The sequence below is a fragment of the Pleurodeles waltl genome, chromosome 9 (assembly GCF_031143425.1).
Source record: "Pleurodeles waltl isolate 20211129_DDA chromosome 9, aPleWal1.hap1.20221129, whole genome shotgun sequence".
NCBI lineage: Eukaryota > Metazoa > Chordata > Amphibia > Caudata > Salamandridae > Pleurodeles > Pleurodeles waltl.
In genome coordinates, this window is record NC_090448.1 from 370,082,863 (window position 1) to 370,105,196 (window position 22,334).

The 22,334-nt window shown below is 43.2% G+C and overlaps 1 protein-coding gene across 3 annotated transcripts in view; it reads right to left on the reverse strand.

Annotated features, from left to right (window-relative positions):
- Nucleotides 1-2,393: 2,393 nt before the first annotated feature.
- LOC138259314 (cytochrome P450 2B19-like) overlaps nt 2,394-22,334 on the reverse strand; it is a 566,037-nt gene continuing 546,096 nt past the window's right edge. For all 3 annotated transcript variants that reach the window (XM_069206941.1, XM_069206940.1, XM_069206942.1), the window contains one exon: nt 2,394-3,463. In XM_069206941.1, coding sequence (XP_069063042.1) covers nt 3,338-3,463 — 126 coding nt within the window. In that variant the 3' untranslated portion in view covers nt 2,394-3,337. The remainder of the gene's footprint in view (nt 3,464-22,334) is intronic.

Sequence of the window (22,334 nt, forward strand, 5' to 3'; positions counted from 1 at the left end):
GTCGAAAAAGTTTGGGAACCACTGCCCTACTCCCCCACCCCCAACAGGACTTTGCGAAATGTTCTCAACTGGGACTCTACCTTTGGGGGAGGGTACAAGTTATCCAGGTGATGATTTTACCCCGATACACGTACGTTCTTGGGATGTTTCCACTATAGGTACCATTACAATGCTGTGGAAGGAGGATGACTGCATACGAACATTTGTATGGGGCTCCATGTGGCCGAGGCTGTCCAAGGCCACGCTTTTCACGTTTCGAGAACACAGAGGCCTGGGTTTGCCCTCTGTGGTACATTATGCTTTGGTACTCCACCTGTCGCAGCTGGCCTTCCTGCTCCTGGGCAAACCAGATCCACCCCTCTGGGTGCAGGCGGAACTCGTTCTCCTGAATGAATCGGGAGGCCTGGATGTGCTCTATGGGGCCAAGGCCTCAACGTCACAATCTGCCCACCCAGTGGTGCAGGCCATGCCACATTCATGGCGTCGAGCACACAGCCATTTAGGAATTGACCCTCAGATTCACACCCACACACCACTATGGGGCAATATCATCTTACTGATAGGCAGAGAAATGATTGCCTGGGATGGCTGGCGAACTAGGGGCATCCTAACTGTCGACCATCTCCTCAAGAACAGGCTACTAAAGACGTTTCAGACTCTATAGGCCGAGTACAGCCTCCCTGCCCACTATTCCTGGCAATATCAACAGCTTCCTCATTGTCCTATCAGCCGTATGGGCACTCGCCCGCTGACTTTGTATCACTCACTTGTGCTTGATTATTTGTGAACCTGAGGCTCTTTTCGCGGAGCGACGTCGTGCATGCATAAACTACTGATCCAACACCTTTTCTCTTTACCCCTTCTTTTATCCCTTAAGGCAAAGTGAAAAACAGGTGTGTGGATAGACTATGATTTGGAAGATTGGAGTACACTCATAGAGGTTTGGGAAAAAGGGGTCAGTGAAGCAATAATTAAATTTAGTCTCTTTAGAACCCTGCACAACTTGTACTGGGCACCCTTGAAGCTCAGATCTGCTGCCAACCTGCACTGTGACCTAATGCATATACTATGTGATTGTCCCATCATACATCCGTACTGGAAGGAAGTTGGGGACACGCTAAGGGAGGTACTGCCCTTACTACCTACACTTCCAGCATCCTTGCTTCTACTGCATGATACTGGCGATGCTAGGGACATGTCTCGCATGCAACTGCGTCTGCTATATACAGCATTGGCTATGGCTAAACTCTGTATCCTACGACATTGGAGGGCCGCAAATCCCCTCTCCCATGATGAGTGGCTCTCCTCAGTGTTCCAAACTCCTATCCATGAGCATGTGATTTATGCCCTATAGGACCGGACAGAGGTGTTTCAGAAAACCTGGGCCCACTTCCTAAGGCTTGCATACCACTGAGCACCATGTACACTCACCATACCCCCCTCCCCTCTCCGTCCCTCTCTACCCCCCTGCCCTCCCTTCACTTTCCCACGCCCCCACCCACCAGGGTCACCCCAGTCTTCTCTGCTACCTTTCTCTCTTTGTCTGTCTCCCACTCTTTCCCCCCTCCCTTCTCTTCCCCCAATCCGCACCCCTCTCTTCCCGGTTAACTTACTTGTCACCTACCCCTCCCCTCTTCTCGTGAACAATATTCTGTTTATCTATCTCCACGTTTCCTGAATTTCATTCCTCTGTTTTCCCTACCTGCCACCCCACACGCAATATCCACCCTCTCCTCTCCCTTCCTCTTTTACATGTCTTTCTCTCTTTTCCGAGCCCCCTCTCCTCTCTCTTTTCCTACTTTACTCTTCTTTCTCCTCCCCTTTACAATGGTCTATGGGCCCTACCACTATCCATTCTACATCTTGCATTGCATGGCTGCTTAACATCCTGTCACCATGAGATGAGGACTCTCCATGGTCACTATTGTCCTCCCGACGCCCTAACTCCCTTCTCAACGCTGTCACAGCTCGCCGCGCTCCTTGCTTCACAGAGGTCCCTGATGTAGAGAGCCTGCCCCCTTACTAGGCACTGATATCCCATGCCCACACTCTCCGGACCATTATAGTAGTGCGCCGAGGTGCCATTCCGGTTTTGGCCAGACCTACTGTTATATAGTGACCTGCCCCTCACTTGGGAAGGAGGTACTGAACTGGGTTTAGGTTCACGGATCCATGTACGAAAGTTTATAGCAGCCGTTGGTATGTACTCCATTCAACCCCACATGTATTGCACGGAACCCCGTCCTTTTGGATCTTTTGATCATGGCTGTTACAACGCCGGGCGTACATTATTGTATATATAAGTCTGTGCTGTTTTTTTTGCATTGTCACTGCCTTGTATAATGTTATTTTTCTATGCCTAATCCTCAATAAAAGAACAGCCAAACAAAAAAAAGAAGTGCATTCATTTATTCACCCATTCAAGATAATGTAATACTAATTATGTAATGCTTTATTAGACAATCAAAACATTAATCGCAGAAACTGGAGGGAAATAACTTTCTCAAAAAGATCGTACGTTTATATAGAATAATCATATTGTTAGTTTTACTTCAGTCTTTATTGTCCCTTTTAAATGAAAAGCCACCACTTCACATCTTGATACAAAAATCAACATTCAGTTAACAGAATTAGCTACATCAGAGATGTAATAGATGTTTACAATGGTGATCCGACAGAAGAAACATCCTTGTCACCAATGCTGCAAAACAGGTAACCAGGTGGCCTAGAAATGACACACTTATGTCAAGTTACTTTAGATTCTCGTTTAGGTTACAGATAGATAGGAGACAGTCACAAACCGAGTCAACCTTCAGGTTAACTTCCAGTTTTTAACTCGCAGGGATAACAGCCAGTGGTGTTACCAGGGGAGGGGGAATCAGCCAATGAAATAACATTGCACTGAACATGCACTGTCTCACTCATGCAAGGAGAGGGAACATACACAATGCCTCATGAAATAATGGATGAAGGAGTTTAAGGGCATGTATTTAGTTAAAACAACAGTGAAGTTGTGAACTGTGCATATACTTGATTTAGCTGAAAGGAAACACAGTGGTCTTCAAGTTCAAATTTGTTTTAGTTATTACAACTCTGTAATTTAATCAACATTTAAAATAAACAGTAATCAAAGTTCTGACTCACTACTGGTCAGAAAACTGACCAACATAGCACCTCAAATAATAACCATTTGTTTTATGCTATTATTGAAAGGCTTGATCTTCACTGATTCCTTTGATTGCTCTCTGTTTCATTTTCCTGCATTTTCAGACCTGTGCAACCTGCCGCGGGACAGCACTCAGTTGAAAGGACAGGCCTGTTCTACGAAATGCTCTCCTCAGGTCAGCAATATCGAGGCTAGCGGGGTCAGCGACTGAATGGAAAGTGAACTTCTGCAGCAGGGCGGTGAGGAAGAGGAAGATCTCCATGCGGGCCAGGCCCTCCCCTGGACACAACCGCTTCCCTAGAGAGACGGACAAAACAGTGAGCAAGTTGGATTGCCACGTACTGCTGAACAGAAGGGCACAACCTAGCAAAAGATCTATGGATAGATTCAAGAAGCATTGTCAATAGGTTTGCCTTATGGATGTATGCGTCTTTTGTGTCACTGATGGGCTTAGGCACTCAGTAAGTGATCACACATGCACTCAGTCATGCATCTTTGCATTCACGTATTCATTCATCAATCCCTGGGCTCATTCTTACATTCACCCAGTGATACAACTGGAATAAAACACCCACAAATTTGACAACATGTGCAAGATCAAATAAAAAAATACAAATAGAAAAAGCATGCTGCAATCTAAATACAGCGGACTTTAAATTTCAATAACAAAATTAAACATGGCAGCGACTGTCCATCTTGCAAAGGTATTGTAAATAGTCTACTGTTGCTTTAAAGTTCAAGCATAGCCATTACATTTAGAACCAATGTTTTGGCCATCCTGGAACAGCGAAAAAATGAGATAGTATAGACAACAGCATTCCTTTATGGTCTCCTAGTTTAGAGAAGAGGCCATGAGGGATGAGGCGCCCCCCAGATCAAATGAGCAGTAAGCAAGCGATCTGTTAGCTCTGCCTGGAAAGCTGCAGTGAGTTCTTTAAAAGAAAAAGAAAAAAAGCAAAGAAATGAAAGGGGAATTATACAACTAGAAGATTCAAAACTAAAGTACTGCCAACCAGCTCTGACACTGAAGCACACTCATTTTCAGGTGGATGTACACAAATGTTTAACCATTGCCCCACACAGTTTGCTGTCGTAAACTGAAATAGAGTGTAAATGACAGACAGACCAATGGCAGAACAGAATGGACTCAGAAATCCTTTATGTAACTTTATGGTTAAATATTTCCATAAATGCATGTACGTATTGTTTATTGATTATCTTATCATTACAAGATCTTGGTGAACAACTTGGAAGAGATTCTAGCAAGAGTTATTATAGTGCAGATCTTCTCCCACCTAGGGTTTGGCAGAAGTAGTAACAACACCAAAGTCATTCCCTACGAAGGTAATCCATGACATTTCATCTAACAAAATACCCATCTGTAGATTTTAATGCAGAGAAATAACACCCCACCTTTAACTGCCTTTTGATTTTAACATTCAATTTTCAGAATCAATATGTCAGGCCTAATATATGTATCATACTTTTTCTTAAAAAACAGATCAGACCTATAACCAAAAACTATTGTTTTTGTAAACCAATCAGACGTTATTATTACTCAAATGATGCCTCCTGCACTATATGCAACATTTCCCACACGTAAACCATCAGGCATAGTCATAAAATTACATAGTATAAAAATTATAGTTGGCAAAGCCACATACTATCTCATTTAAGAGGGTCTAACAGGAATTCTGATAGTACAAACATTCTATGACCACGTTTTGTCAGAATGGAAAAACAGCACCAAAGCTGTTGCCTATTATTGCAAACTGTGAGAGTCCGTATAGCAAAACACCTATTTGTAGTTTTTAATACAGAGAGCCTGATTTAGATCTCGCCAGACGGGATATCCATCAGGTTGGTGACTGAGTAATCCGCACACTGAGTTCTAAATCTGGGCCAGAGTAATAACAATCTACCCTGATATGTCTATTGACTTTAACATCTGCCTATATTTTGGAACCAATGCATTGCTTTGGCTACACGATGCAGGTTCAAAGCGGACCTTCACAATACTCCGCAAACCAGGAGTTAAGGTACTTTTTTTCAGCAGGCCTAACTGGGTCCATGTAGCTCGCCCACATTCCATCATGGTCGGCCTGAACGAGTGTCTTTGTCATGGTCCGGCGCAACCAGATATCCACTGTTTGAGCTTTGTGCCTTTTGGAGCTATTTACATTGAAATCCTCAAATTTGCATATCTCCAGTACCACTAATTGGAGTTCTGTTGTTTTATTAAAAATTACTCTCTTTTTTAAATCTGCTGTTTGATCCTTTACATGTGGAGTTATTTTTACTTTATTGTTGTTTGAAGTGATGCACAATACTTTGCACATTGCCCCTAAGTTAAACCTGACTCCCCAGGGTCAAGCTACCAGAGCCGAGCACAGGTTCATTTAGGATTGGCTTGTACCTCACCCTGACAAGGATTGTGGTTGTTGCTTGACCAGGGCTCATACCACAGTCAATCATTAATCCAATTTCTTACAGCCCCTAACACATGCTTTTCACAATAAATAAGGCCAACATGCTTTGTTATTCCTTTTCATTATAAACAGATCACACCTAAGGAATCAAACAACTTTTCCCAGTGAACCGATAAGGCCTTAAGTGTGTACCCATGTTTTGCCACTATATACAACCCTAATAAGAATCATCACAGTAATTTCTACTCACATGGTTTGTCAGACTGGGTGACCAACACCAAAATCTTTGCCTCCTTTGACAATATGCGAAATTACATGGAATCAGATACTGTGCTATGCCCTGTTACATTATGTGATAGCAATCTACTGTCAGAGACTTCTTGGATTTATCATATTCGTTTCACAGTAAATAAGACAGGCCTACTGCCTTTGTAATAAGTTTTTATAAACAGACCAGACCCATGGCACTGGGCATAACAGTTCCCTGCCTACCAATCAAGCTTATAACCGTTATCACTGGCTTCTCTACATAAGCAGCTCAAGCCTACTGCACTGAGTGTCAGGCTTCTCACATGGCAACCATCAGGCATACAGTCATAAAACTGCAAAGGTATCCAAAATAACAGTTGACAAAGCAACATACTAGCTCTGCTGACTGGTCCTAACAAGGATTCTCATTGTGCAAATATTCTATGTTTTTGGTTTGACACAAGGAGGTAATCAACACCAAAGCCCTCGCCTACTAAGGTAATTCATGAGGTTCCATATGAGAAAAAAGAAATACCTATCTGTGGGCTTTAATTAATTTAGAGTAATAACAATCTACCCAAATGCCTATTGCCTTTAACATACGCTTTTCACAGTATGTAAGGCCTACTGCCTTAATCATAACATTTCATGATAAACAGATCAGGTCTGTAGCCGCGATCACTAACTTGCCACCATAACGAACTCCGTATCGCTGAACTGAATATAAACTTTGCCACAAGGTAAAAAGTATAATAAAACTAGTCTTCTTAGTGGAAGCACACACATTCAGCCCAATGAAATTCTGCACTTAGGGAAACGAATATGTGGGTGGAGCCTATGCCCCTCTCTAACTGAAATCTATTTCTTATTAACACATAAATTAAGGATATACTCCCAATTAACACTTCTGGATTTCTTTCCTCCTCCACCCCTCCATTACTCCAGTCAATCTAACTAACAAACTCTCATATCCGCGGCTCAAATTAACTCATAATAATACTAAAACTGTACTCATTATTAAATGATACTAATCCATCACTAACTCTTGTTGGGTTCCGGAGTAGCGTGCTACTCATCGAAAAGCGCTTCGACGCCTCGTCAGGGGTAGTAAGCGCTATATAAATACGATTACAATACAATACAATACAATAAGGTCAGATGACAGCTGCACAGTAAAGCTCCAATTAAAAAGTCATGTAGATTTGTGTAGCCATGTGTTTTCAAACACAAGTCTACAAACTAAAGTCTAAAGTTAAAGACTGCACTTTTCCCGTCTGTGCAGCAGCCAGAGGAAAACAAAATAAATTATGTAATCATCTCAGTCAATTTAGTAGTATTACAATGCACTGAATGTGCCACTGAAAGTTCAATCTCAGGTATCCAGATAAACAAAATGATCCCAGCTGAGTGGAGGGCACACACCATTTCTGTGGAAGCACACAATTGGTTCCCAATCAAAACACGTACAGCTGGCTACCAAAATGCCCCTCTCCTGGTAGTGCTTCTTAATGCCCTTAGGGTAATGTCTGAGACAGCTGCACTGTCACACTCAAACTTAAAGAAAACAAAGAAACATTGTCAAATGATGTCAAATGATGATATAGTACATAAGGTGCAACCAGCTTCGGTGCAAGGATTCTTTGAGTCCTGGGAACAACTGTTTGAGACCAGTTGATGCAATCATGTGTCATCATTCTGTGGCATAACAAGGCACCTGGCTACAATGGCTGTAAAACAGCATCAGCATTCAAAGCAACCATGGCCTGGAGTCACAAGAATGCAACCACAGATAAATGTGGTAGACACTGGAAGACATAAAAACTGCAATCTGCAACTTATAGCAAATTTAAATTTTCTTTGTATCTTGCACTAGTTATTCAGAAACCAGAATCCAGAACTGCAAAGTATGTTAGATGAAAACCACATACGTCACAACACTTAGAAGTACATAAAAGAAGCAAATCTCAATTCATGAACACTGAAACCACAGAAAAAGCTGTAGACTATTTGGAGGCAAATAATACAGCCCCATTCATGACAAATCCCTCTCTTTAGGAAGCGGTTATTTTTGGCATAAAATGTATAAATCTTACAATTTTGTATCTACTAAACTACCCTTCAGGAACAAGCTGAAGAATTATAGAAACACCTCCTCATAATATAAACCTCACTCGCTGAACTCTGAGGAGCTCCACATTTACTTGAGACATTCTGTCTTCGCATCCTACCCTGCCTGCATCTCTCTCCCTACACTGCCAAATATCTGCATCCCTCCCACTAGCCTACTGGGCACGACTCCCGTCTACACTGTCTCCTCTGCCCCACCTCTCCTCCACACTTAAGGATCCAGCACCCACAGGCTTTTAGACAGGACCAACACTCAATCAGTTACTTTTAATTTAAACAGATTTCACAAGTCACACTTCTACGTGTATACATGCTGTATCCCTTAAAGTTATTTGAAAAAAGAAATCACATGCACGTCACAGGTGGATTTGTAGAGCACTGCTTGTCAGCCATGAAGATATCTAGGTATGATCATTGTATGATTTGCGGGTTAAAAGGGAGATCAGGTTGTGAAAGAGAACAGTGGTGGGGAGAGAAAAGCCGTGCTGGACAGAGGGGAGAGAAAATGATAGCGATGCAGAAAGGGGATATGGGCTGGGCTGGAGTGAGGGGAGACAATATCACTTACTTTCTGACACAGTACCTGGAGTATAGGCTCAGAACGTCAAGGAGGGGCTTTTCTGCTGTTTACATTCAGGGAATGTTTAGGTAAAGTTAGGAAATGTTTAATTATCTTACGAATTAAGAGGATGAGGCAACACAGCTACAAAGCAAAACACGTCAAGTCCTCCAACTTTTGGTCTACCTCCCCCCTCGTTCTGCCCTCCATCTTAGGTGGTAAATATCAGAAGCTTATCCTCAAAATCAGAATCAAGGAACACATGCCAAAAAGGAATTGGTAATAACAGGTCTGTATGGTTAGTCCCCATTCCAGGAACCATATTTAGCTACATAGATAACTGTCTGAATATTTAGCTACATGGATACCTGTCCGAAAGGGTTCGGGCCCTCCAGTGTCTAGGCATCTAAATGTGGTGACCTATGAAGCAGGGTTATTGTATTCTTTCCTTTCCTTCTATGTCTTAGGAAGTAAAGAACGAGTATAATGAAGGCTCCTAAAAACAGGACTGTATTGAAGACAAGAGAACCTTTAACGCTGAAAACATTTTGGGGATGATGTACAATGCTTTTTTGAGGTTGCAAACAGTCGGATTCACAGAAACCAGCTGTTTACAACTTCAAAAAAGCTCTTCTTTATGTAAAAACATCAAACTGCGATTCAGTAACACATTACTGAATCACAATTTGTGTTTGCGCAAAAATACCGGTTTGGCATTCAGAAGGGGCATCTCTTCTGAACACTGAATTAGAACAATATGCTTTGCGACAAAGCTCTGGTTGCAAAACATAAATCTTTTATGACTATAAACTTGTAGTGGTAACTCATTCATAAAAGGGCAGGGGTCACGATGGGATCCCTTCCGCTTTGTCCACTGAAAGCTGCTGTTGCATAGCTATTTTAGCTATATTTTATACACGTTATTTTAGCAAACTAGTCCTGCTGTTTTGCACTTTAGCCCAGTTACATTTTATTCAGCATTGCTTTATTTTTCTAGCATTAGCCACATTGGCTGTGTTGTTTTATTTTCTCTGTTTGTTCTTTCGCCTAGGAAAGCATCAAGTTCTTAGCACTGCACTTTGTGCTTTCCTCAAGGCTGCAGTCAGATAGGGTTGCCAGCAAAAGTGGTACACTGTGTCTATAACATTCACAGAAACACACATATCATTACATGGGGACCTTTTCTTAGAATATCAACTGTTTTACTATAAAAACACTCCTTTGTCTCATGCACGTTAGAGGGAGATTCCAGCCAGATGATCATGACTACATGCTGATTGCAGATTGCCTTCGCTGCAGCTGCTTGCTTAGACTACCGAATCCCTGGCCTATATGGGGATGGTGTCTCTCTAGATTACAGGCTTCCTTGCTCAAGTACGGGGGATGATGTCTTCCAAGGAAGGAAACTGGAAGGTTTGATTAGGGCTTATTATGCTGTGCTCTGACATAGCTTAGGTAGGAAAGATATATATCACTCCTAGTGACAGTACGGTGAGCCTGTTTTTGTGTTTCACAATCCTTGTCACCCTTTTGCTCTTAGTGTGTTTTATCATCCTAGCTATTGCAAGACATCTTGTTTTATCTAAGATGCAGTTATTTCAATAAATGCTTACTGAACTATATTCAGCCTCTGTTTGTCTTTGTCCGTGTGAGACTAATGTAACCAAAAAGGATGGAATCTGATCGAGGACGATTTCCCTGAGGAGTCTTTCTTGTCATGCGCCCGGTTGCCAGAATCATCCCTGTTCTTGGGCAGAGATGAGGCGCTGCTAGTTAGCAGGGACACCTGAATAAGGCTGACAAGCTTCACATGGTGTGGAATTGTACTCGGTACCCCACAGTTCAGGTGATTCTGCAGCCCAAATCTAGTCGCCTCATTAGGATAATGAGAATGCACGCAACATGGTACCGCCATCATTTGGTAAGGCACTAAGGCCCATACTTATACTTTTTGACGCAGTTTTGCGTCAAAAAGTATAGCGCCGGTTTCCGTCATTCCAGAGTGCCAGCCGGGTGCCAAACTTATGGAATCCAGCAAGCAGGTGCAAAAGGTGGGCTAGCGTCTGGGAAAACGACGTTATCCGGGTGTGGGTGGCGGTATTGGGGAAGCGGGTTTTGCACCAAAATATGACTCTAGGCTGGTTAAAGGCAAGAAAATGCAGTTAACCAGCCTAGCATCATTTTCTGACGCAAGAACATCCATCCCATATGTAAGACAGGAGTCATGCCCACCACCCAAATGGCCAGCACAGGGGACAAGGGTCCCCTGGGCATGGCCACTGCACCAAGTGCCATGTAGGGGAGCCCATTTCAGGGTCCCCAATGGTACTTTAAAATATTTTTTTAAATACTTACCTCTACTTACCTGGGATGGAATCCCCATCCTCTGGTGTCCCTCTGGTGTGGGTGGGAGTGATCCTGGGGCCTGGAGTGGGCACCTGTGGGCTCTTTCCATGGTGTTTGACCATGGAAGTGGGTCCACAGCTCCCCTAACGCCTGCCCTGACCCAGGCGTTAGCACCATAATTTAGGCCCGCCTTCCTCTGTGCACCATTTTTGCATGGTAGGATAAATAAGGCGCTAGGTCATTTTTTGGATGGGAACGCCTACCTTGTATCTCATTGACGCAAGGTGGTTTCACACATCCAAAACATGACTTTAACTCCAATATTCTGACGCTAGACGGTTCTAAAGTCAAAATATAAATATGGAGTTAAGTTTGCATTGAACTTGTGTAAAAAAAAAAATGACGCTAATTCAGGACAAAGAAAGTATAAATATGCCGCTAATTTTCAGATCCTCCTAAGTATCTCTGTCTCACTAAAGGCTAAAGACACCTCGATACTGTATATGGAGACCTCCGTGGTATTGAGGATTTCCTCCTCAGCTAAGTAGGTATACCTACCTAGTGTTGTAGGTTGGTAAAGCTTGAACCTTAAAAGGATCAATCCCCACTTGGTGTCCTTATCTCTGAACAAACACCTTTTTACTATTACAATGTCGAATCCGGAATGGGTAGCAATTGCAGTAAACGTGTAACTGCCCCTTATACCACACTTATTGGCAAATGGCTTAATAGCCCAATAGCCCGGGAGGGGGGGTCAAGTTACATTAGTTGTTGAGGCTCATCCATCCTACAGAACAGAAACATTTTATTCTTGGGCCACCTTTCCAGAAGTTGATGGGAACACAAACACATTTCATCACTACACACCTGCAAAAGTACCTGCACAATACAGAGCTTATGTATGCATATTTGGAAATAGCACTATCTTATCAAGACCATAATAACTGGCTTGATGGTGCCCTACCACACACAATATTCCAAGTTATTTAAGTCCTCTGAGCAATGCTGGCCGACCTGGGCTTTACTGGCTACATGTACACCACAACCTTAGCGGTAGCTGAGGTTCACCACTTATATAGAGAGCTCACTGGAATATACAGACTGTTAGTACAATTTGTAATCCAAACATTAAATACTAACCTGCCCCAGCTCAACCACATGCAGTTACGCCAGGCATTAACCATGCAACTGTACATTCGATAATGGGTAAGGTACCCGCCAAGAGGGAGGAAATTCAGTTTTGGTTAGCTAAAAAACATAAATGTGCTTGAAGCAGTCTTTCCTCAAACGTGTCCTCAGAACAAACAGAATCCTCACTATGTGCTTGCCATTTGGAATGGTTCAGACAGTCGATAATTTCAGCACATGGGGCCCGGTATTTGTCACGCTTTATACTACTGCACACAGTACACTCACACTTGCCAATCTTCTGGAGTTCAGCTGGGTGCAAGTTCTGGCCCTGTATTCATCTGGAATTTAAAACAAATTCAAAATGAATACAAGACTGCCCCGGCCTGGGCTTGCGGATGCAATTAATGGGCAATTTTGCCACTGTGTCTTCAATAATGTTAAGTAACCTTAAAAGGGAAGCAGTTGCACTTGCAATGTGCATGGGTCTCTGGGACATTCCTGCACAGGATCAAGAACGTGAGCTGCCAAAGATTATCGCTGTTACAGGGAAAATCCAATAAAGACTCTGCCAAGCAAACACCTGACAGTTCTAAAAAGCGCTGGGATAAAAAGCAACAAACACCTAAAAAAGAAAGAGGAAATATCCGCATTCGGAGACCCCTCAAAACAGATAAAATCTTAGAAAAAGAGATAATATAAAAATGCCTGACAGATATCAATATACTGATAGATTCCAATCTTGTTCCTTTCAGGACTCACTGGAAAAACGCAGTGAGAGAGATGGGCGGTCAGAGCAGCGAACAGAGTATGTGAAACCGAGAAAGGACTCACAACACTCATCCGAAGTTTTTGTTAAGAAAAAAGAGAAACTTCCCCAACAAAAACCCCAGTTCAAAAAGAAAAAGGTTTCAGCAGTTGCAATAGAACATGCCACTCAGGAAGAGGGCTTTACTGAAGAACAGGAAGTGGCACTGGCAGTGCAGCAGAGGCCACAGTAGTTCGCCGGGATCTTCATGAGCATCTGGAGGTGAAAACAACTGGTAACTTCTTACAAGTTGAGACTGCAAACATTCGTGTCTCCACGCCCGACAGGGTGTATAAAGTGACTATAGTTAGAGGGTGGCACTGAATGCACAATCAACGCTATCTTTTGGGACGGCGGCGTCACTATTTATGATATTTTACTGTCCGAAAAGGATTGGCCACCAGAATTTGTCCGTGATCTCCCCCATGGAGAAGAGATTATTGAAAAATCTTTCTTGCCCCTTGTTCTCAGAATGTTCAAAGAAATTCATGCTTTAGATTAGGCAGTGGCGCAGACACCTGCGTTATACCGCAACCACGTAGGGTGGGATGAAGATTCCCTCTATCACGTAATACCAATTAAATCCCAACCTCAGGCTCAACCCCAATATCCAATAAAGCATGAAGCAAAAGCACTGGTGAGGGAAATCCTCACACAGTTAGAATATCAGGGAGTAACTGAACCCTGTGTCTCACCAATGAACAATCCATTGCCTCGTGTTGCTAAACCCGACCATTGTTATAGAATAGTTTTAGACTACAGATATTCAAACAGTCACACACGCACATTTGCGATACAAAATGCACATAGCACAGCACTTATAGACAATATAGTGCGCATAAAATACAAAATAACCCTGGATATTTCCAACGGGTTTTTCTGCCAAAGTATAGTGCCTGAAAGTAGGGACCTAACAAGTTTCAGTGCTTTAGGCTCTCAGAAAAAAATCTGCTGACTCCCACAAGGCTACAAGAACAGTTCAGGACTGTTTTAGCTTGCGCTACATCTATTTTACACAACATTGACCCGGGGGCCCTGTCATACGTTGATGATATCTACCTTACTGTCGACGACCTCATGCAACATATTAGACAGGTAGCTTGCATTGTTGTGGGATTTTCTGAATGCGGCTACAAATTTAGCCTTCCTTAGTGTCCCGTTCCTAGGATACAAATTGTCAGATGGAGGTAAGAGCCTTGCCCCCCAATTTTTGGAAAAATGCACACAACTACAACCTGCAGACACCATTAAAAAGCTCCAGTCTTTATTGGGCTTTTACATTTTGGCAGAACTTATATTGGAGACTATTCACAACGCATTAAACCTTTATATGGCTTCATACGTCATGACCTTTCCAGCAAATACTGGACAGTCAAATACACACACATTCTCAGAGCATTACAATACATGCTTGCAGCAAAACACCTACATACAAGGGAAAACAAAAAACACCTGGTCATCAGAGTAATTGCTGGTGCCATTGGTTTCACCTATGTAATGTTCAATGAGGATGAGACCATCCCAATAGCATAAAAATCAGCAGAACAATGCTTTGCTCCCGCTGAGAAAATTCTCACTTCTGTTTGGATGATTGTCATCAAACAGAGACCTCTGGCCCAGGGGAAACGTATTATTGTCATATCCCCCATCCCGGCCCAGGAGGGTGTGACCAAAGCTAACATTCCTATCGCTAAAGCATTACATCCATGTTGGATTCAATAGGGAACGTCTCTGATGGCTACTGATGTTGACTACATTTTTTTACTCAAAACTACAAACTCAGGAATGTTTGCAATACGAACCTGAATACCCAGTTCCAGCAAACATATTGCCTATTGAACAATATCAAACACTTATGTATTCTGATGGTTCAGCCCAACCAGCAATAGGCACAAAACATCAATACTCTGCCTCTTGTGCAGTCGTGAGTGGCTACATGAGGTATGGTGAATTCCATCCACAACACACATACATGCAGACCTTAGGGGACTGCACTGCACAACTAGCAGAGCTCAAGGCTCGGGTGCTGGCACTGGAACATACAGATGCTGAACAGCTGACCCTGATTGTATGTGATTTGTATTATTGTGTTCAGTCCTTTAATGAATATCTGCATTACTGGTGCCAGAATGGGTTCAGAGATTCAAAAGGAGACATCATTAAACACAGACTTCTGTGGGGGAAAGTAGCGGATCTGAAGGAAACGCTACCCAGTGTCCATGTTGTACATACACTACATCAGCGTGTTGGACTACACATTGCACGCAGCACCCTGACTGATGAAGCAGCCAAATCAGCAGTAGCCACAAAATCTGCTGTTGCAGTAACTCGACCTAGAACAAAATTGGATGGTTAAACACTGGCAGCTGTGAAAGTTTCGGCTGGCTGCACACCCTTACCAAAAGCATATCCTGCTAAATATTCCTACTGCATATCATACCTCAAGACAGCCCTAGCAGTTTTGCCAGGGGTGTATAATCATGTGATTCCCAATAAAGATCAAAGACCAGAATTGATCAAAGCAGCGCATGAGAGAGTTGATTCTGCCAATGCTGGTGTGGCGGCTACAATATTATTGTTACAAGCACATTACTGGTGGCCAGGTCTCTGCAAACAAACCAAGCAGTATGTCCTTTGTTGTGACATCTGCCAGCAAATTAAAAACTCCACTGTCAAACACCCACCGCAGACACCCATCCTAATTTCCAACAAACCATTGCAATGTTTGTACTTCGACCATTGTGGTCCCCTGACACCGGGTAGTGCATACAAATACATTTTAGTCTTTGACTCATGCTACAGATTTCTATGGGTTTGGCCACAACGCTCGGCTGATGCCTGAACTGTTATTAAAGATTTATCAGCACATATGCTGTTGCGGTTTTTGAACTCGGACAAGGGCCCTGCTTTTGCCTCAATGATATTCAGGGACGCTATGGCTTTGCTAGGGGTCCAACTGCATTACTCGCCTCCATTTCATCCCGAGGGAAATAGTGTTGTGGAGCGACGAAACAGATTTAAAGCAATCCTTAAAAGCAAGAATATTATGCACGGGTCATAGTTGGCTTACACAACTGTATAGAGCCCAGAGAGCACTTAATAATCTGCCCAGAAGGTCCCTGGGGGGTGTACTTCATACGAATGCCTGTTCGGAACACAAATGTACGTTACAGATCTTGACGGTCCTGCTGCGGAGGCGGCAGATACACCAATTGACATAAATGAACGTGTCACTGTCTTAAAGGACTTACAATGCATCTGCCAGTGCCGCCTCCTTGGGAATAAGGGATATACCAAAAACATCTACCAGCTGCATTCCAAAAGTTGTGGATCTAGTATGAGAAAAGATTGCTGTGAAAAAGTGGTTCGGTCCTTCTTATCGTGCACTGGTTCCAGTCCTGGGAAAAAACTGTACCAGAACTGTCATACTACCACCACTGCCTGGTTCTAAAGAAAATCGCTTTGTCTCCATCGACAATTTCAAGCTACTCCATTTGGCCGATCCTGCACAGCAGACCTAGGGGACTCCTGGGTAGTCCCCGAATCCCTCTCACTACAGACCAGGATGTTCCTCTACAGGTTTTAAGCAGCATCGCTGACACCTCTCCCAGCTTGGGGAAGGTGGAAAATGAGCTTTCATTAGTTCCACTAACTTCTACTGCTACAAATAACACCAATAATATTGATTGATTATATTCAAATTCTACACAAACGGATGGCATAGTCTACTATGAACCACAGAGGGAGACTTCTGCAAGTTTTCCTCTTTCAAACACGGCTCCAGTCTTTGCACAAACTGCTTTTAGATATTATATAGATATAGAGACATATATATATAGATATAGAGATATATATAGACATAGATAGATATATCTGCAATTACTCAAGGCATTAATTGAGGTCCCTCATGACACAGATGCTACATCTTCAAAATTCCTTCTCAGGACTGCAGTTCCTCAAGGCCTTTCTAGAACTCACAGTTGAGACACGTGGAGTCAAATGGAAAAACAATGAATTTCTTTCATGAAGCTACTGTTCCACTAGTCATTAGTAGGTGTCTTTCTAGAGTCAAATACAAAAATAATGCAATTATTTCATAAAGCTATAGTTCCACAAGCTGCTAATAGGTGCAGGTGTCCTTCTAGAGTCAAATGCATAAGCAGTGAAATGCTACATGAAGCCACAGTTGTACTAATTTACTAGGTGCCCTGCTTAATTCAAACTCAAAAGCATTTAAATTCTTATATTAAGCTGCAATTCTATTAGTCAGTACTAGCTGTGCCTCTCAAGTCAAATGCAAAAGCATGGAAATTCTTTTATGAAGCTGCAGTTCCAATAGTCATTACTAAGTGCTGCTCACAAGGCAAAAGTAAAACATTAAAATTATTGCTTGAAGCTGCAGTTCCACTAGTCATTACTGTATTTAGGACAGTCCTGCCAATGCATTTTTTTTTTTGCCCAGGTCAGCGATGTCAAACTATGGATGAACCATGGCAGAAAAAAACAAATGTCTCCTACACACAGAGAGAAAAGTCCTGGGAGTCAATTTTGAACCATGGGCCTCATGTGACGGTCTCTGCCCACCGGTGGGCTGCCCTTCAAAGTCTGTAATGGGCATATTTATACTCCATTTGCGCCGAATATGTGCTTTTTTTACGCAATTGCGGTGCAAAACTATCTCCATATTTATATTTTGACGTTAGACCTGTCTAAAGTCAAAATATTGGAGTTTGCACAATTTTTTTGTTGCATGAACCTAACTTGCGTCAATAAGATGCAAGGTAGGTGTTCCCATCTAAAAAATGGTGCTAACCCCATAGCCCCATATTTATCCCCCCCGTGCTAAAATGACGCACGGGTGGGAGCAAGGGCCAAATAGTGGTGCAAAGCTTGCTTTGCACCGTTATTTAACACCTGGGTCAGACCAGGCGTTAGGGGACCTGTGGACCCATTTCCGTGGTTGATCACCATGGAATGGGTCCACAGGTACCCTCCTCAAGCCCCAGGAACATACCCGCCCACACCACAGGGACACCGGAGGATGGGGGGCCCCAACCCAGGTAAGTAGGGTAAGTATAGGTAAGTATTTTTATTTTTAAATTAAAGTGCCATCGGGGGCCCAACTTGGGGCCACCTGCATGGCACTGGGTGCAACGGCCATTCCCAGGGGACCCTGGTCCCCTGTGCTGGCCACTGGAGTGGTGGGCATGGCTCCTGTCTTTTCTAAGACAGAAGTCATGTGGTATGGATGGTTTTGCGTCAGAAAATGACACTAGGCTGGTTAGAGGCATTTTTGTGCCTCTAACCAGCCTAACATCATTTTTTGGTGAAAAATCCCCTTCTCCCATACCGTCACCCCCATCCGGCTAACGTTATTTTTTAAAATTTATTTACGCTAGCCCACCCTTTGCACCGGCTTGCGCCATTCCATAAATATGGCGCCTGGCTGGTGCTCAGGAATGGCGCAAGCCGGTGCTAAACTTTTTGATGCAAAACTGTAATAGTGCAGTTTTGCATCAAAAAGTAAACAAAAATATATGCCCCTAAATGTTCTCCTTAGTTTGCAGCAGGCAATAAGAAGGTAGACACTTTTGAAACTTGTTAAATGACCATTTATTAACATGCCCAATTACTCAACTCTACATTGAAAATGATATGAGATATCATTAAGTGCTCTAGAAAGAGGTAGAGTTCAATTGAAGTTGCTTGCAAAATTTAGTGCAGGCTGAGTCCACCACCTACAAGCAGAAATAATAAAACATATTACTAACGCCAACCCCTGGGTTAAAATCCTAATATTTAAGGTGAGGGGGGCAACATAAAAAGAAGCTCTGTAACAACCCAATCATATTTCCAATTTTAATGGAGTGGCTCTATCTTGTAGTCAGTGACAGCATTCTGTTTAGACACCACGACTGGAATGGGTTTACCAATTCTTATATTCTTATATAAGGCTTGCTTTCTACTGGGTAATCTTTCTTCTTTGACCCTCCTTTTATTTGGTTGTTACCGCCCAGACAGCAGAGACTAACTACAGTATGGTTCCACCCAGTGTGCTTAAGTGTTCGTTTTACTGTACTATTTAATCCTTCTGCCTGGCTCGTGTTTTAGTATTGTTGTGTTATTTGCTTCACCATCTTTGATGTTTCCCGTCCTCCTCATCTTCTCTCATTCTCCCTCCTTGCCCTCAGCTACAGGGATATCAGATGCTTTCTGCCAGTGAAGGATTGTCCTATTACTCGCATTGGTGACTTTGATGTTTCCAGTCCTCCGTATCTTTATTTGTTGCATCTTTAGTTGTTGTAATAAAGAGCTCACTCAAATCATTACGACTGCTCTTCCTCACATGTGCTACTTCCTGGGGGGCGAACCAATGAAAGATGTAGATGTGGGGGTGGAGGAGCTGTGTTCATGTCCACTTCTCATTTTTTGCTTGAAACGCTAGCATTCCTGAACTCCCAGTTGGAAGTGTTATCATCTTGTTCGTGCTCGTTACAAAGTGGGGTTTAAACACTCTCTGTTTGTCCACAAGCTTTCCATCTCCCTCACCCCGCTGGTACTCCTTCTCTGAGATAGAGATATGATGATCGTGAAACTGGCATCACGTGGTGACCAAGTATGGAGAGTCTTGAGGGGTGGGTGCCTTTATTCAGCCACTGTGTTAGGACGGGCAGACTTTTAAATAATTTATGGTTTATTTAACAAAGCTCTCCTACCCTATATGCACATGCATTCTCATACCATAGACACACATATGATTCTACATAAATCTGAACTATTTATATTTCATTAGCTCTCTCTCTTTTAACAAATCTCTTCTTTCTCTCTCTTTACCCCAGACTCTCACTGTCCTCTCCTCCATTCTCCCCTCCTTTTGTCTCCTCTTCTATTCTTTCTGTCTTGCTCACTCCTCTCTTTTGTGGTTGCTCTTTCCCTGCCTCTCTTTTTCTCTCCAACTCAACTGTATCTCTGTACCTCAGCCATTTTGTCTTTCTCTCTGGCTATCTGTCAAGGGTTGATGACTCCCAGTACATGCAGCGGAATGGCTGCTCTACAGTCCGTCCACTCAGAGGCTTTCACTATCTATGGATTGTGTGGCACTTTTATCAAGCACCGGGCCTTGGCACCACACCCAAAACAGAGCGCTGCTGAAGAACGCATCTGTATTAGCGCTGAAGGCCACTGTTTTCCAACAGAAAGCAGCCAAACATTCTCACGTTGTGCACCGATGACCTGTTTATATTCTTTCACTTAACAAGGCCACACTACAAAAAAATACTTTTATCTGTTTGGAGGCTTATTCCCTTTCTCTGCATGGGCTTTTTTAACCGTCGGCCAGCTGTCCAGTCAGGCCACAGTTAAAAGACACAGAGAAGCAAGCATTTCAGGGTCTGCAACCCCCCTTCACATGCTCATTCCAGAAATATCCCCAGATCTCGGACCGGGGTAAGGACAGAGACATAGGGCCAGATGTAGCAAAGGGTTTTTCCCATTCTGTGTCAATGGAAAAATGTGTTTGTACATATGGCCCATACTGTGCTAGCCACCGAATTCAAGGAGCATGCCGTTTGCCCCTCCGGCGTTCTAAATACATCTCTGAATGAGGGGGGGATATAATGCAGCTGTTTGTTAGCCGGGGTGACCCGCTGCCCCTTGCAAACAGGCTTTCAGGCTGAACATGTATAAGAAATTTTGAAAAACACAAACAACGCCGCCCCAACCTCCATCCCTCAAAATGGTGCACATTACGCTGTTCCAGTCATTCGTGTAGCTCACATTCTTCGGTGTCCCCTTGCAGCACTTCATTAAGAAAATCCAATTTAACATCCTTTCTACGCAGTTGTTATTGTTTTATTCATGCAGACAGGGGAAACCTTGAAAACAGTGGACATTAGGTGGTTTATTCTCATTCTTGCTTCACAAGTGATTAATGGTCTCACTCACTGGTGATGAAGGGCTGGTTTCCTTATCAAGTGCAGTGCAGTTATCAGATGCCAGTAGACGGGACTCCGGGACTCCTCGGGAAGAGAGCTGGCATTAGAGAGCCTTGACAGCGTGACGGTAGAGTTTTCTGATTAGAGGCATGCTGCCAGAGCTGTGTTCTGTGTGGTTTTGCACACTTTGGGTGTTTGTACGACTTCTGTATTTTAACTGCCTCTTTCTTCCTGTAATGCTTTCAGGTGTCTTCTTCCTTTGAGGTTCGCATATGTTTGCTGCCGGTGTGCCCCTTAGTCGCGCTAAACATCGCCTGCTTCTTTTTGTGCAAGGGGAGAGAGGTGTGTTTTTCTGCACTCATTCTTTGGTGGAGGGCTGCACCCGATTGTGCCACATTGGGCTGCTTTTGTACTTTATATCCCTTTCTACTTTGTTTGAGTAATTGTGTTTTCCTATTTGGATCAGCTGGGTGAACTCTGACCTTCCTAAAGAGATGTATAGTTTTACATATAAAAAATTTGGCACCTTTGTACTGATCTTAAGTTTCTTCTTAGTTGGTTTGGAAAGCTTAGGTTTCTTGTTGAAATGTGCTGCGATAAAAGAAGGTGCGACTAGAAGATGCTGAGGTGTGGAAAGCATGCACACGGTTAGTTTCATAGTAGGCAAGTGGTTTGGTGGTAGTGTGGTCCCACTAAGCATAGGTTTAAATCCTGGCTAATCACTTAACCAAAGTATGTGATCCTCTACAAATCCCTTCTTTGGCGTGCATTAATAGCATTAGCATTTATTACAAACGGCATTATTTACAAACAAACTCAAACCAGAGTTAAGTAAATAAAAACCTGCAAAATGCCTTTACTATATTCCTAAGCCATTCCCTTACAGCCAAGCAAGACAGATTGACATTTGTGTTTTTATTACTCTTCTGAGCTTTTGTGTAAACAGGCTCTAAATCAGATCTCATACCATTTGCTGTTCATGCAAAGACCGAGATCAAATTTCTTTCCTTATCCCGACACAAGCATGTGGTTAGATCGTAATAACCACTAAAAACATTGGGGCATATTTATACTCTGTTTGCGCCGAATGTGCATCAAAAAGTTTGACGCACATTCGGCACAAACCGTGCACCATATTTAATCGTTGACACCCGAGCCAGCGGAAGTCAAAATTCCTCTGTGTGCATCATTTTTCGGATGCGGGAAACTGCCTTCCGTTAATGACATGCAAGGTAGGTGTTCCGCCCAAAAAATGACTTTAATGCCAGTGCACCTTATTTATATTCCAGTGTCATTTTGACGCACAGGAGGGGGTGGGCCTTAAAAATGACTCACAGCCTGATGTGCGCCGTTTTTTAACGCCTGGGTCAGGGCAGGTGTTAAGGGACCTGTGGGCTCACTCCCATGGTCTCTGACCATGGAAGGAGCCCAGAGGTGCCCTTCCCTGCCCCCAGGGACACCCCGTGCCACCCTCACCCACCCCTGGAGGACACCCATGGATGGGGGGACCCATCCCAGGTAAGTACAGGTAAGTTGAGGTAAGAATTTTATTTTATTTTTTTAAAGTGGCAAAGGGGGGCCTAATTTG